Source organism: Phoca vitulina, unplaced genomic scaffold (assembly GCF_004348235.1).
Source record: "Phoca vitulina isolate PV1807 unplaced genomic scaffold, GSC_HSeal_1.0 scaffold4, whole genome shotgun sequence".
NCBI lineage: Eukaryota > Metazoa > Chordata > Mammalia > Carnivora > Phocidae > Phoca > Phoca vitulina.
In genome coordinates this window covers 25252647-25268051 of record NW_022589707.1, presented here as the reverse complement: position 1 = coordinate 25268051, position 15405 = coordinate 25252647, and the positions used below count along the sequence as shown (strand labels likewise).

The following is a 15405-nucleotide window of genomic DNA, read 5'->3' as shown; positions in this document are numbered from 1 at the left end:
CAAATTCAGTGTATTATTTTGATTATCCAAAATCCTGCAAGATCAGCTCTGGTCTAATTCATCTTCTTGAAAAAAAAAATAAAACATTTGAAAAGGACTCAAGTGGGCATTTCTTGTTTAATTTTTAATGGATTTCAGCATTCTTGATTAGATGGTGTGCCTGAGTCCATTTGGGCTGTTGTAACAAGATATCATAGGCTGGGTGGCTTATAAACAACAGAAATTTATTTTTCACAATTCTGGAGTGTGGGAAGTCCAAGATCATGGTGCCAGCAGATTCATTGTCTGGTAAGAACCCACTTCCTCATAGATGTTTGTCTTGTCATTGTAACCTCACATGGTGAAAGAGGTGAGGGAGCTTTCTGGGGTTTCTTTATAAGGGCATTAATCTCATTCAGGAGGGTTCCACCCTTATGACCTAATCACCTCCCAAAGGCCAACATATGAATTTGGGGGAGACACAAATATTCAGTTCATAGCATGGTGAAGGATTTTAAAAATCAGTATTTTATGCAAAAAAGTTATTCAGTCTTCATATTAAAACACTTTGTCCATAACAATTATTTTAAGGAAGAGATGTCTCTTTATCTTCTTTGCTCTTAATTTAGGCCTTTACTTCACGGAATCTGTATTTTAAATTTTATTTTCAGTGCATGAGAAATAGGGCAAGATTTTCACAACTTTTACTTAAAAAAAAAACAACCCTATTTCTTCTTTTTAATCTCAAATAGTTGTTTTCTTAAAAGCTTTTGATTTTTTTTTGCCTGTATTTTAATATCCAGATTACCTTCCCCCAGTGGAATATCTCTTCCTTTTTCCCTTTTCTTTTCCTCTCAAAATAAAGACTGGGATTCTAATATGGAGCCAGGTCCTTCATGATAAATGTAGACTTACCAAAATGCGCTAGGTGGTATATTGTGTCTATCACAGTACTGGACAGTCCTCTGATTAAATAGATATTTAATTCAAGGTCTATTCTTTTGGGTGAGCTTGCTGCCTTCTTTATTTGTAGTCTCTTCAAAATCCTGAGATGCCAGAAGCAATTCAGACAGGATCAAGGGTTCGGATCATAGCAGCATAAGCACTGACATGTCTCTTTGACTCATTAAACACATATGGCGTCCTGTCTTGATAAAAGTTGGTATTTAATAGCTGAACCATTCTGTAATTTATCTTGGAGTTATGAGGAGCATATTCTCAAGAACTTACTATGTTAAGAATTATGATTCGTTAATGATAAGTATATAAAAGTTACAGTTGTTATCACTTTGGAGATCTAAATTTCATTTTATTTGGTATCTTGATTTGTGGAGACCACAGAAGATGAAAAATAATTATAGCAGGTTTCAGTCTGTTGCAATACTAAAATAGTGAATCAGGCACTCAAAAGAATGTACTGAGACTGTTCTATTCATGGTACAGTGCAATTACAGCCAGCATCAAATTCAACACTGTTTAGCTGTCCACATAATATTTTGATTTATCTTGATCCAAAATTCTCAGAAAGGAAGTTCAGTGAAGTTACTAGAAATCACTGACTTGGAATTAGGATATACCTTAAAAGCTCATTTGCGGGAAGTACTCTGGCCTTATTCAACAGATCACTGAGAAGCCTGGAAAAACAAATCCCGGAAAAGAATTATTATGTGCCAATTATATAAACAAGAAGACTTTGTTAGGTATGAACCAATAAGATTCCTTGCTGTTAAAACATGTCAGACACAGTGCAATATCAGCAGTTCAATAATATAGAAGAACCAGAGATTAGCTACAAAACTTTAAAGCTAAACAAAAGATTTACCGATTGCCTCTCAATTTAGTCTTATACCAACAGAAAAACTGAGTTCTCGAAGACTGTCAGTCTTTGCTTCTTGAAAAGGAACATGGTCATTTATCCTAGTTATTAGAACCCTGGCTAATGATATAGAGGTTTGGACTCAAGGTACTTTTTATTAAAATTTTGTGATATGACTTTATTATTTTTTATCTATTTATTTTTTTAAAGTTTTTAATTTAAATTCCAGTTAATTAATATACAGTGTGATATTAGTTTCAGGTGCACATATAGTAATTCAACACTTCCATACAATACCCGGTGCTCATCACAAGGGCACTCCTTAATCCCCATCACCTAATTCACCCATCTCCCCACCCACCTCCCCTCTGGTAACCATCAGTTTGTTCTCTGTAGTTAAGAGTCTGTTTCTTGGGGCGCCTGGGTGGCTCAGTCGTTAAGTGTCTGCCTTCGGCTCAGGTCATGATCCCAGGGTCTTGGGATCAAGCCCCACATTGGGCTCTCTGCTCGGCGGGAAGCCTGCTTCTCCCTCTCCCACTCCCCCTGCTTGTGTTCCCTCTCTTGCTGTCTCTCTCTCTGTCAAATAAATAAATCCCCCCCCCAAAAAAAAGAGTCTGTTTCTTGGTTTGCCCCTCTCTCTTTTTTTCCTCCTTTGCTCATTTGTTTTGTTTCTTAAATTCCACATATGAGTGAAATCATGTTGTATTTGCTTTTCTCTGACTGACTTAGTTCACTTAGCACAATACTCTGTAGCTCCAGGGACACATGGGGGGCTCAGTCAGTTAAGTGTTTGACTCTTGACTGTGGCTCGGGTCATGGTCTGAGAGTTGTGAGATTAAGCCCTGTGTCAGGCTCCACATTGAGGGTGGAGCCTGCTTAAGATTCTCTCTCTCACCTTTTCCCTCTGCTCCTCCCCTGCTCATGCTCTCTCTTTCTCTCTCTCTAAAAAAAAAAAGAAAGAAAGAATTAAATACTCTAGCTCCAACCATGTTGATGAAAATAGCAAGATTTCACTCTTTTTTTATGGCTGAGTAGTAGTCCATTGTGTGTGTGTGTGTGTGTGTGTACACCACCTCTTTATCCATTCATCAGTCGATGGACACTTAGACTATTTCCATAATTTGACTATTGTAGATAATGCTGCTATAACATCAGGGTGCCTGTATCTCTTTGAATCAGTATTTTTGTATCTTTGGTAAATACCTATTAGTGCAATTGCTGGATCATAGGGTAGCTCTATTTTTAACTTTTTGAGGAACCTCCATATTTTTTCCCCGGTGGCTGCACCAGTTTGCATTCCCACCAACAGTGCACGAGGGTTCCTTTTTCTTCACATCCTCGTCAATCCTGTTGTTTCTTTTGTTGTTGATTTTAACCATTCTGACAGGTGTGAAGTGACATCTCATTGTAGTTTTGATTTGTATTTCGCTGATGACTGGTGATGTTGAGCATCTTTTCAAGTGTCTGTTGACCATCTGGATGTCTTTGGAGAAATGTCTATTCTTGTCTTCTGCCTATATTTAAATTGGATTATTTTTTGGGTGGGGGGGTTGAGTTTTATAAGTTCTTTATAGATTTTGAATACTAATCCTTTATCAGCTATGTCGTTTACAAGTATCTTCTCCCATTCTGTAGGTTGCCTTTTAGTTTTATTGATTATTTCCTTCACTGTGCAAAAGCTTTTTATTTTGATGCTTCCCTCGCCTCAGGAGACATATCTAGAAAGAAGTTGCTACAGCTGATGTCAAAGGGTTTACTGTCTGTGCTCTCTTCTAGGATTTTTATGGTTTTAGGTCTCAGATTTAGGTTTTTAATCCATTTTGAATTTTTTGTGTGTGTGTATGGTGTAAGAAAGTGGTTCAGTTTCTTTCTTTTGCATGTTGCTGTCCAGTTTTCTCAGCACCATTTGTTGAAGAGTCTTTTTTTTTTACCATTGGATATTCTTTCCTGCTTTGTCAAAGATTAACTGACCCCATAGCTGTGGGTTCATTTCTCTGTTTTTTATTCTATTCCATTGATCTATGTGTCTATTTTTGTGCCAGTACCATACCATTTGGATGACTACAGCTTTGTAATATAACTTGAAGTCAGGAATTGTGATGCCTCCCGCTTTGCTTTTCTTTTTCAAGGTTGCTTTGGCTATTCAGGGTTTTTTTGTGGTATCATACAAATTTTAGGATTGTTTGTTCTAGCTCTGTGAAAAATGTTGTTGGTAATTTGGTGGGGATTGCATTAAAAGTGTAGATTGCTCTGGGTAATACAGACATTTTTTCTTCCAACCCATGAGTGTGGAATTTCTTTCGATTTCTTTATGTCATCTTCCATTTCTTTCATCAGTGTTTTATAGTTTTCAGAGTAGAGGTCTTTTACCTCTTTGGTTAGGTTTATTCCTAGGTATCTTATTATTTTTGGTGCAGTTGTAAATGGGATTGATTCCTTAATTTCTCTTTCTGCTATTTCATTCTTGGTGTATAGAAATGCAACAGATTTCTGTACATTGGTTTTGTATCCTATAGCTGAACTGAATTTGTGTATCAGTTCTAGCAATTTAGCAAATAGTCTTTCAGGTTTTCTATATAGAGTATTATGTCATCTGCAAATAGTGAAAGTTTTACTGCTTCCTTACCAATCTGGACACCTTTTATTTCTTTTTGTTGTCTGATTAAATTTGTGATATGACTTTAAAGCAAATCACTTCCTCTTATTGAACTTTCCTCTGCCCATACCTCACCTACACAAGGCATATTCAGATTGCTTATAAAAGCTTTATTGTTGTGGTTGAAAAATCATGGCATATGATGAATATATTTGTACAGCAGGGGCTGATTCAGAAATGGAAGTGTGCATATTAAATTTCACAAGATTTTAAAATAAAACTTGATTTGGTATTTGACCAAAATTAACTAAATCATTTGTTTGTTAGATCAACTAAATAAGTTTGTTTATTCATCTGCCTTCTCTCTCTCCCTTCCTCTCCCTTTTCCTCTCTTTCTTCCTTCCTTCTTTCTATCCATTCATCCACCGACCCACCCATCCATCCATCTATCTAATCCATATGTCCATTTGTCCATTCATTCATCCTTCCATCTGCCTGACCCTCAGTCAATCCAAACACTCAATTATTGAGTACTTTATGTGCACCCACCCTAATGGCAGGTGCTGAGAATTCAGTGGAAAACAATGTAGACCACCCTGTCCTTGTTGAACTTAAATTCTTGGGGTTAACACAAGTAATAATCAAGAGAAAATAAATATAATAATTACTGCTTCTGATTAGTAGTGTGAAGAAAGTCAAAAGGGGGTTGTATATAACTTTTGGCTTATCTGATTTTCTCAGTTGTCTCAGAGAACAAGCATTCATGAAAGTCTTGTTACAGAGCTCTTACAAACAAAAGACATGGTATCATTATTGTTTACCAGCTTATCCCAAAGGCCTAGTTTATTACCAGATTCCTAATAAGTATTCAATAAGTTATTATTATCATGGGTTGTCAGAAGCTCTAAAGCATTCATTGTGGTCCATGAACTGGTTCTGGTTTATAAGCTGTTAGTGGTCTCTGAAAAGTGTAAGAATTGAGAGTAAGCATGTAGAAATTCATTTTTATTATCTTTTATTTTAAAGTACTGTTATGCAGTGGATCGGAAACTAAAAAAAACACAAAGCAAAACAAAACTGTTCTTCACCGTAGATAGTGTAAAAAAGCATTCCTCTAAAAAACCCATGGCTGAGCTCTCCTGTAAAAAAAAAAAAAAAAAAAAAAAAGGGGCGCCTGGGTGGCTCAGTCATTAAGCGTCTGCCTTCGGCTCAGGTCATGATCCCAGGATCCTGGGATCGAGCCCCGCATCGGGCTCCCTGCTCCTCGGGGAGCCTGCTTCTCCCTCTCCCACTCCCCCTGCTTGTGTTCCTGCTCTCGCTATCTCTCTCTCTGTCAAATAAATAAATAAAATCTTTAAAAAAAAAAAAAAAAGCTAAATGACAAAAGAAAAACAGGAGTCATCTAAGGGGAAGGAAGTAAACATTTATTCAGTGCTACTCAATGTTGGGCCATATTTCAGTGTTCAGTTAATGAGTGCAGGAATGTTCTGCCCACTCAAAGCATCTTCATCCAAGGGCTGGATGTAAGCCAACATGGAACACAGAGGTGGGGCCCGTATCCTGGAGCAGCTGCACTCCCCTTGCACCACATGGCATTGACATTCTATGCTCTTAATAGTCTTTTGGTAACAAGAATAGTTGTTTTTTTTTTCCCCTTTTCCTTAATATCCTTTTTGCTTCTCCAAGTTCTCTTCCTGCCAGGCAGGGTAGATGTAAGAATTTGATTTGACAACTGTCCAAGTGCTTATCCATTGAGTGGCAAGGCTTGGCCTGCCTTCTCTGGGAACACAGAGCTCGCCCTAACTTTTTCTTGTTTATTGTCAGGCCTAAACTGCTGCTTAATATATTATGGACAGTATCTGAACATTAGAACTGTTTCAGATCCATTAATTTTCAAGCTCATATTCATGTTAGGAACTAGGTCAAGCTATATAGGTCCCTGCTTTTGGCCATCCTTAGAAATGGTATGCATTAAGACCCTGTATCTTTTTTTTCCCTGATGCAAAATGGGTATTTTTAGCCTATATGCCATTAGTAAAGGTCAGTGATAAATGAAGGGTCCAGAATTAAGAGTCCAGTTCCTTATGGCCAGTTTCTGTATTCTTTTCCAGGGTTGCTCTGCCCCAGATCACTGTTGGTCAGAATTGGGAGTATTATAGAAAGGTCTGAATGAATAAGTTGAAATCTTACCCTGGTGATATTAAGAAAAAAACAGAAACAAACCCAGTTCCAATGTTTTTTAGTGAAGTATAATACTAGATTACATTTCTCGTATGGTGTCTGTATGTCACAGGAGTAATTCTGTTGTTCTTGTTTTCTAGGTGGGCCTCTTAGGAAGAACTGGATCAGGGAAGAGTACTTTGTTATCAGCTTTTTTGAGACTGCTGAACACTGAGGGAGAAATCCAAATAGATGGTGTGTCTTGGGATTCAATAACTTTGCAAGAGTGGAGGAAAGCCTTTGGAGTGATCCCACAGGTAAGTCAGAAAGACTTAATAAAAAAAAAGCGACTAACTATATATTTTCACCATTATTTGACACTTAAGAAAATCACATTTCCCTGGAAAATGTATTTGTTATTTATTGCTATCTTTTTTTCTGCAATGCAGTGTTTTCATAGGGAAAAAGAAAACTATCTCTAAAAATTTGGAACTCTCTGCCATACAGTGATTGACCTATTAATAGTTTTGACAGCCTTTCCCAGAAGACACAATCCACATGGGAGCATGGGACTTTTGTTTTTAATCAGTGTTTTCTCCCCTCCTTCAGTGGTCTGAGCTCCAAGTTAGCAATCCCAGCAGGTTGAGAAATGCTTTGCAAGATGTAAATGATGCTGCTGAAATAAGAAACACTTGGAAGCACCAAGTAGTGGAATTGAAAATAGAAAGTCTAATGATTGTTTTTTGTTCTTTGCATAAAATGAACCATGTCAGATTAATCTGTAGCTTTTTTTTTTTTTTTTTAAATGTCACTCTTTGATTTGGGTCACAAAGGATCTCTAGCTTCCCTGGCTTAGTAGCATTCTTTGTGTGTCATTGTAGAAGAGGATTTCTTACATATGAGAGAAATAGCAGCAGTTCCAGTTTAAAATGATCTCAGTGGAAACCAAGGAATGTCGTTACTAGAGCCAAATCTGAAAGGCACGTGTTGCACTTCTACTGGCATTTGCTTTCTTCTCTGTGGGCATATTCACTGCTTTAGTTACCACATTGCTCCCTTTGTACTAATGGGCTGAATCCATTCCACCAGCACATTCTAAACAATTCTCCACGTTTAACACAAAATTAAAATGCCAGGAGCATCTCCAGATAGATGGACTATAAATCTAGCCTGAGAAAAAAGCTTGTATTTCTTGATAGATTACCTTAGTGTGGAACATTTGCTTTTTTTCACCTAATGAGGCACTAAATATTGTAGCTGCTGGATTGATGCTTTTAATTTTTTTGTCTAGACTTTGCCATATTGCCAGAAGCTTAATCCTGGTCGAACTTTTGAAAAACAGTATTGTTTTTCAGAAAGAAAGAAAAGATTGTCAGATGGTTAAAGGTAAAGAAACACTGGGAATACGAGTATCCCGAGGTGATAGCCTTAGGCAAGATAACAATGTTGAAGAACATGGAATAGAATCTGGTTGTCCGGTTGTCTAAGACACGTTGCTGTTCATTTGACTCTAAGTCTCCCGGTCCCATTTCTAACTGCAGTAGTGAAGATTTTTTTTTTTTTTTTTGTCCTTATTCACACAAATCTATGCATTAGCATAAGTACAGCTCTAAAAAATAATTTCAATTTCACTGGGGATCCTTTAGTTTATCTGCCATGTGATAGATTTATTAAAAATTATGTGTTCTATTTAAGGAACCTAAATATGCAAGACCTGGAGGAAAACTGAATGAACCAGTTATGAAAATTCTTTATCTTCTCTTTCTGCTGAAGTAAATCTTCCAAACTTGCCTTTATTTCATTTCCCCTCTTCTGTGGCTTCAAGCTTTATAAAATTATATCAACTAAACAAGAAATACTTTGAGATATGCCTTCAAAACTACATGATCATGCTAATATAGATGCATCTCATTCTACATTTTTATGACCCTGTTTCTGGGACTGTCTCCTAGTATCACAGGGGTATCTGTAGACAGAATGTACTACTTTTTCTACAGTGACATCTTGAGAACATTAAGTGAATGACCGAGAAAGAGAGAGGGCAGTCTCCTCATGCCCTTTTAATATCCTAACTAGGAGATGCTTTTATTTTCCTAACTTTCCTTTAGAAGTTCAAATTAAGTAATTTTTTCTTCTTTGCCTGGAGTTTGATCTTAAAAAAAAAAAAAGAAGAAGAAGAAGAAGGAAGAAAGGGTAAAAAATCCAAGAAGAACTGTTTTTTGTTTGCTTTTCCATCTTTCTTCCTTCCATCTTTCCGACCTTGCAAGGGCATCTCTGACATGGAATCATCAGATATCTCTGGGTCAATTAGTCACTTATTTTGAGACACATGAAACAGGAACAAACTTCGAAGAAAAACTTTTTCTCTCCCTCATAGTGATCCTGAGACATCAGCTGTAGAGTCACAAGATATCATTAGTTTCAGTAAATTCTTGCTGTGTGTGTGTGTGTGTGTGTGTGTGTGTGTGGGCGCGCGCGTGCATGGCATTCTCTCCTGTAGCTAGAAAGCAATCTTGGAGAATGCACCAGCCTAGAAAAAAGGCTACTGTGCACATTTCAAGGTGGAGCCTTCCTTAATCTGTCCTGCTTTACCGGTGAGCTCTGTCTGAGGACAAGGAGAGGAGGTAGTGTGGCCTCCAGTCAGAACCCCATTGCCTTAGGCAATTCGAACATCAAGACTTGCAATTGTTTATTAGCTTTGAACTTTGTTGAGCACTTTATTCCTGAAAGACAGAGAAACAGTTTTTAAATGTGTTTGTAAAACTTCAATTACGACTTTAAAAGGCTGCAAGCTGTTTCAAGTAAATGGTTTTACTTGCAATGAGACCTTATGACCGGAAAATAATCCATGCCCACATAGGACTGTCCACCACAGAGCTGGAACGGCTTTTGCCGGGTCTCAGATAGGGCCAAAACACGTATCTCTAGATTCGAGCAATGGAATTGGGAGTGCAGCAGTTCTCATTCAGTGTAATAATAAATAGCAATTAAATAATTAGTTGTGAAACTCCTATATGCTTAAAATTATAGCGTACTATAATTCTCTATGCTATAGATTCTATAGTTATGTGAAAGGTATTGAGGTCCCAATCCCACCTATGAGCTTCCAGTGAGAAGTTCAAAATTGAAGTCAGAGACCAAAAGAAGAAACGAAAATGATAAACCAAAGACAGTTAATTAGATATAGTTATGAGTCAAGGGGGCGCTGTGGGCACTTCTTAGGAGGGTGAGGACAGGCGGAAGCGCTTGTCGTTGCTGCTTCCGTCGGCTCACTGTCGCTGTATCCTTCCTTCTTTCCTCCTCCCACTGGTAGCAACAAATGAGTACGGGCAATTTCACAGAGAAGGCGGTAGTTAAGGTGGGTCATAATGGGCCATGACGTTTGTAGGTTTTAGAAAGGTTGGGGGCAGGGTGTGGTGGAAAGGATATTCCAGGATCCCAGACAGGGATATTAGGAAGAAGTACAGAGAAGAGGGTTAGAAAGAGTAGGGGCGCAAAGGCCAGGGGAGTCCATGTGATAGGGAGTATTAGGGCAAAGGGGGAAAGACTTGATAAGTACTGAGATGGCCCGGTGAGGAAGGAGTTGAGTTTTTCTGAGCCAGGAAGTGCAGGGTGAAGGGATGGCGGAAGGGCCTGCTGCCGACAGCAGCGTGTGGGGGAGGGACTTCTGGGAGGGAGCGGGCGAGAGGCGGCCAGATGGGCTGAGAAAGTCCCCAGCTGTGCTGTGGTAGGATCCTGGACTCTAGCGAAGACTACAGTGGGGGCGGGGTGCGAAATTCAAGGGAAAAGAGAAGGGGTGCCTGGCTGGCTCAGTGGGTAGTGCGTGGGGTTCTTATTCTCAGGGTGGTGAGTTTGCGCCCCATGTTGGGGGTAGAGTTTGCTTAGGAAAAAAAAGAGAGAAGAGAAAAATAACTAGTATGGATATTAGTATGACGTTACTATTTCTGAGCTGAAAAATTTGAAAATTTTAACAATTTTGTCGGATCTGGAAATCATTTTTTAAAACGCTATCTCTACAAAGTGTATACTGGAAAGTTGTAGTATAAAAGGTTGTGAAACATGAAACGACTTTGCAGGAACCAAATATTTGAACGTCTTACATGCAGTCATTTACATATAAATAAATAATATGTACATTAACATTATAAAATTATTCTCTATTCTAAATCTTAAACATGTTTGACTAATACTTTGTTCAGCTTGTTCTCGTTAATAGATATTCTTAAAAGCCAAACGACACTTATTTTTAGATATTCTATAATGTAACCTTAGAATCTTGATTTGTTTGAATTGAATAGATTTTTATTGTATAGATTCAACTTATAATAAAATTTTGCAGACATTGCCAGAAGGTAAGATCACAGCCACTCTGCTGCCTATAAGCATTGGAGCCCCATTTTAATAGAACTTTACATGATATATGTGTATATATATTTCCCTTCTGGCCAAAACAAAGCAGCACTATAAACATAAGGATAAGGAGTCATTCCTCCCGCTTATTTAGTTTATGCTATATTCAATCACCATGGAAGCCAAATTGCTTTTTTGTTTCATTTGACATCCAAGGCTAAAGCATACTGCCTGCTTCAGTGGGATGTGAGCCACTCAGAGCACCCCATGTAGGCTTGGCGGTCTCCACTGAGTTGAGGAGTTGAGGAATCAGCTTCAGGAAAGACATTAGTCAGCTGGTGAACAATGGTGCTTTCTTTATTCTTCCTGGAGTCCTAAGAATTGCTCTTTATCCATAATCCATGACATTAAATAAATATCAAATATTTACACATCCTCATTTTCCTATTGGTGAATAGTTTCTTAAAATAGAGGATCATTGTGATTTTTAGTTTCAGCTGTATTTTTTGCTGTATAATCCATCTGACTGTGTCACCTTGGCCAAGCCACATAACTTCTTGGGGCCTTGGCTGTTTCATTTGTAAACCTGGGAAAAGGACATAGGTGAACTGCAAGGGCCTCTCGTCTTTAGAGATGCCTTTGTGGAAACTTCAAACAGTTTAGAAAACAGAACTAAGACACTGGCTGGCACCTCTAAAAGGAAGAGATGCTATTTATAAGACAGGAATGAAATGTGTAGTTAATTGTATGAAATCATTCTAACTGGACTGGTCCATTCAGTTAATTTTTTAGAATTAAAATGAAAGCATTACTTTAATGCTAGACAATCAACTGTAAACAAAAGACCTACAGAATTTCTGGGTGGTCTCAAATCCACTATATCTAAGCCTATTAGATGTCGAATTTCCACAGCTTTCTTCCTTCACAATTTTGAATATATATCTATTTTAAATAAAATGAACATATAACATTGCCAAACACTTGATAAGTATTATATATGAATTATTAAGCTATTATGAGATTAAATTGGGCATACCATTTCTCAACAATGACATAAAAAGATCAAAGTTTTAATGGGTAGTTAGTATTATTCCTTTAAAGATTGGCCATGGGAAGAATGGACAGGCTGAGATTCTTAAGCAGGATGAAAGAATTGAATAGATTATAAAGAAACTGAGGAAGTGAAATAAAGCCATGTGGCTGGGGTGAAAAAGGGAGGTGATAGAGCAGGGCACTAAAATGAGCCAGAAGAAGTAGGGGGGCGGCTAAGTCATATAGGGTCTGCAGGCCATCTTAAGGATTTTACATTTTGCCTTGAGTGTAATGGAAAGCCAAAGGTTTTTCAAAAGGTTAATGATAATCCAATTGAGATGTGTAACAATTGCTTTGGTTGCTAAATAAAAATAGAAGGGAAGCAGGAGTGAGAAGAAAGAAATCGATTAAAAGGTTCTTGCAGTGTTCCAGAGAGCGATATTGGTGTTTTGAACTATATGGTGGCAGTAGGGATGGAGAAATAACTGGATTTGAGATATATTTGAGGGGAAAATCCACAGGACTGATGATTGATTCCATTTGGGAGGATCAGGGAGAAAGAAGTCATGGATGACTCTAAAATTTCTGGATTGAGGAACTGAAGTTGCCATACACTTATCAAAATGGAAAAGCCTATAGGTAGAGTAGGTTTGAGAAGAAAGGTGGCATTTCCCCATTTGACAGTGAGAACAGTGAGGCTCAAAGAGCGTGGGTTCCTGTTCGTAGAGCTGCATTGTTAACAGCATCTTTGCAAGCCACATTACCTTTAATCACTTCTGTGGCTGCTTTGTTGTCATGATACCTTTGGCCTCCACCCATGGTCCTCCAGAATAATGACATTATTCCATTTGGCCAAATTAAAATTTCCTATTGTTCTGTTCCACTGGATGTGTAAATATCCTTGAAGGTTACAAAGACACTGTGACCTGTATAAAAACCCTTCCAACTCGGGTTCTGCCTAGGAAGAGGAAGCAAGCCTCTCCCTTCATGGTGCAGGAACTGAGCCTTTCACCGGGGGATGGCTAGTGATGCTGACACAAAGGCTACGCCGCTAAGCACTGATGGGCTCTTTATAGACCCATTGGGCTGCTTCTGCCCAACCTTTAATCATTCTTGAGCCCCAGATCAGGAATAAAAACTGGTTTGCCTAGGACTTGAGACATTTTGCTGGGGTGGTAAAGAGCACACATTTGGAAACAAACACCCTTGGGTTTGAATTCTAGCTCTACAATCTACTAGCTAAGTGATGTTGGAAAAGTCACTGAAGTTCTCCCAGCTGCGATTTCTTCGTGGGCCATGATAGGATTTATTTCGTTAGGCTGATGGGAAGATGAAAAGAGATAATGCATGTCAAGAGCCTTACCTGGCATACGGCAAATCTGTCGTAAAACGAAGCTCTGTGTTCCATCTGCTTGGTTCCCGGTGGAGATAATTTCTCCAAAGCGTGTCACGCATGGTCTGTTATTTGGTAACCCCTCACAGTGGTTATTTCCTGTCTTTCTCAGTAATGCAGGAAACCTTTTATATAAAGAATCACAATACTTTTTTAAAAAATGTAAAAAACAGTAAACAGCAAAATTCCCTTGGTAAGCCTTTGAACTTTAGGTACTAAATAAACCCAGTTGCTTAAATAATGAATTGACTCAAGTTTTCAGGGCCACTTCGTATTTGATTCTTCATTTATCAGAATTCCCCGATAGTGCTCTTTGTCTGTCTGCTCTCTTTAGCTTATTTGGACATTACTTTCATTTCCTGGGAAACTTGGAGGAAGATGCACAAATAATCCATCGTCTCATGAGTCATATATTCATCCCTTATATTATAAAGCAATGTAAGTGCCCCTAAGGAAGATGGTTTTTTTTTTTAAGAGAGAGGAAGCACGGGAGCACAAGCGAGGCGGGGGGGAGGGGCGGAGGGAGAGGGAGAGAGAGAATCTTAAGAAGGCTCCATGCTCAGCGCGGAGCCAAGGCCAAGGCCGGGCTCAGTCTCATGACCTGAGATCATGACCTGAGCCGAAATCAAGAGTCAGACACTCAAGAGTCAGACACTTAACCAACTGAGCCACCCAGGCACCCCAGGAAGATGATTTTGATGCAGGTTAAGACCTACCAGCATAAGCCTTGTTGCCTTCTCCAGATGGTTGCTCAGATATTTGGTACAACATTGTTCTTTAAGCCATAAACTGTGCCCTGGGGAATGAGGTCTTTAATGTGACCTTCTTTGAACTTGACTGCCATGGTAAGGATACTCGTGTTCTGCCCAAGAGGCACAGATACCCACCTGTCTTGTGCAGTTTCTAACGGATCAGATGGACACTGAGCTTTCTCCCTCAGTGTAAGGCAATTTGTGAAAACTAAGACTTCAAAAAGTGTAGTTCTCAATTCTCTTTACTGGATATTAATCAAAGGCAAAAGGAAAAAGGCAAAGAAAATATTATTCTGAGTGTTAACATCAAAAGTATTTTTCAGTTCACCCATATGCACAGAGAGAGGACTGAATATTAGTATTGTGACATCAGCACTTCTGAGACAGTGATTTTCTTTTAAAACATTTTTTTAGCCCCACAGGCAGACCTGAGTAGACAGTGATATGGCAAGGAGAGTGTCTCAGGGTGATAGTTGTGCATTTCTCCTTGCTGGGTATTAGATGGTCATTTTGTCAGCTCAGCAGGATCCATCTCATCTGGTACATGCATTCACTTAGACAAATATTTGATTTCCACTTTTTCACTGATTTCTAAGTTGTGGCTTTCTCCTGGTTGTACAAGTCGAGGTGTGCCTTGGTTTATAGACCAGACGAACATGTGTGTTTAAATAAAATGTCTATACATTCAAACAATCTCAAAATCCTTTAGGAAGCTAGACTTATCAAAGGAATCCAAGGAAACTATGTGAACAAAATAGGAATTTGTTCTAACGAGTTAATTATAACTCATAAACATAATTTTTTAACTGTTCAATTTTCTATTATATTTGCTCTTAATAAGGAAAAGTGCTAAGTATAAAACAAAATTTTAATTTCCCACAACTTACAATGATCTGTTTCCTGATCCTAAGGACATTGGAATGAGATAAGTGTTCACTAGGGGCTTCTAATGTAGCTGTAATGTTTATTTCTTTGAAGAAGACACAAAGCAACTATGATAAAATCTTAAAATTTAAGAAAACCAGGGGTGCCTAGGTGGCACAGTCGGTTAAGCATCTGACTCTTGGTTTTGGCTCAGGTCATGGTCTCAGGGTCCTGAGATCGAGCCCCACGTTGGGCTCTGTGCTCAGCGTGGAGTCTGCTTAAGACTTTCCCTCTCCCTCTGCCCCTCCTCCCTGCTCTCTCTCTTTCAAGTAAATAAATAAATCTTTAAAAATAAAATAAAATAAAATTTAAGAAAACTAGATGGTAAGTACATGGACATTTGTTATTATTTTAAAGTATTTTTTCTGCTTCAAGTATTTTGCAGTAAAATAATGGAAACATG

The 15405-nt window shown here is 38.4% G+C and overlaps 1 protein-coding gene across 1 annotated transcript in view; it reads left to right on the top strand.

The window, feature by feature from the left end:
- CFTR (CF transmembrane conductance regulator) overlaps window positions 1–15405 on the top strand; it is a 164831-nt gene that overhangs the window by 136872 nt on the left and 12554 nt on the right. Inside the window, exon 23 of the mRNA XM_032401186.1 lies at window positions 6713–6868. Within this exon, the coding sequence (XP_032257077.1) occupies window positions 6713–6868 (156 nt within the window). The remainder of the gene's footprint in view (window positions 1–6712; window positions 6869–15405) is intronic.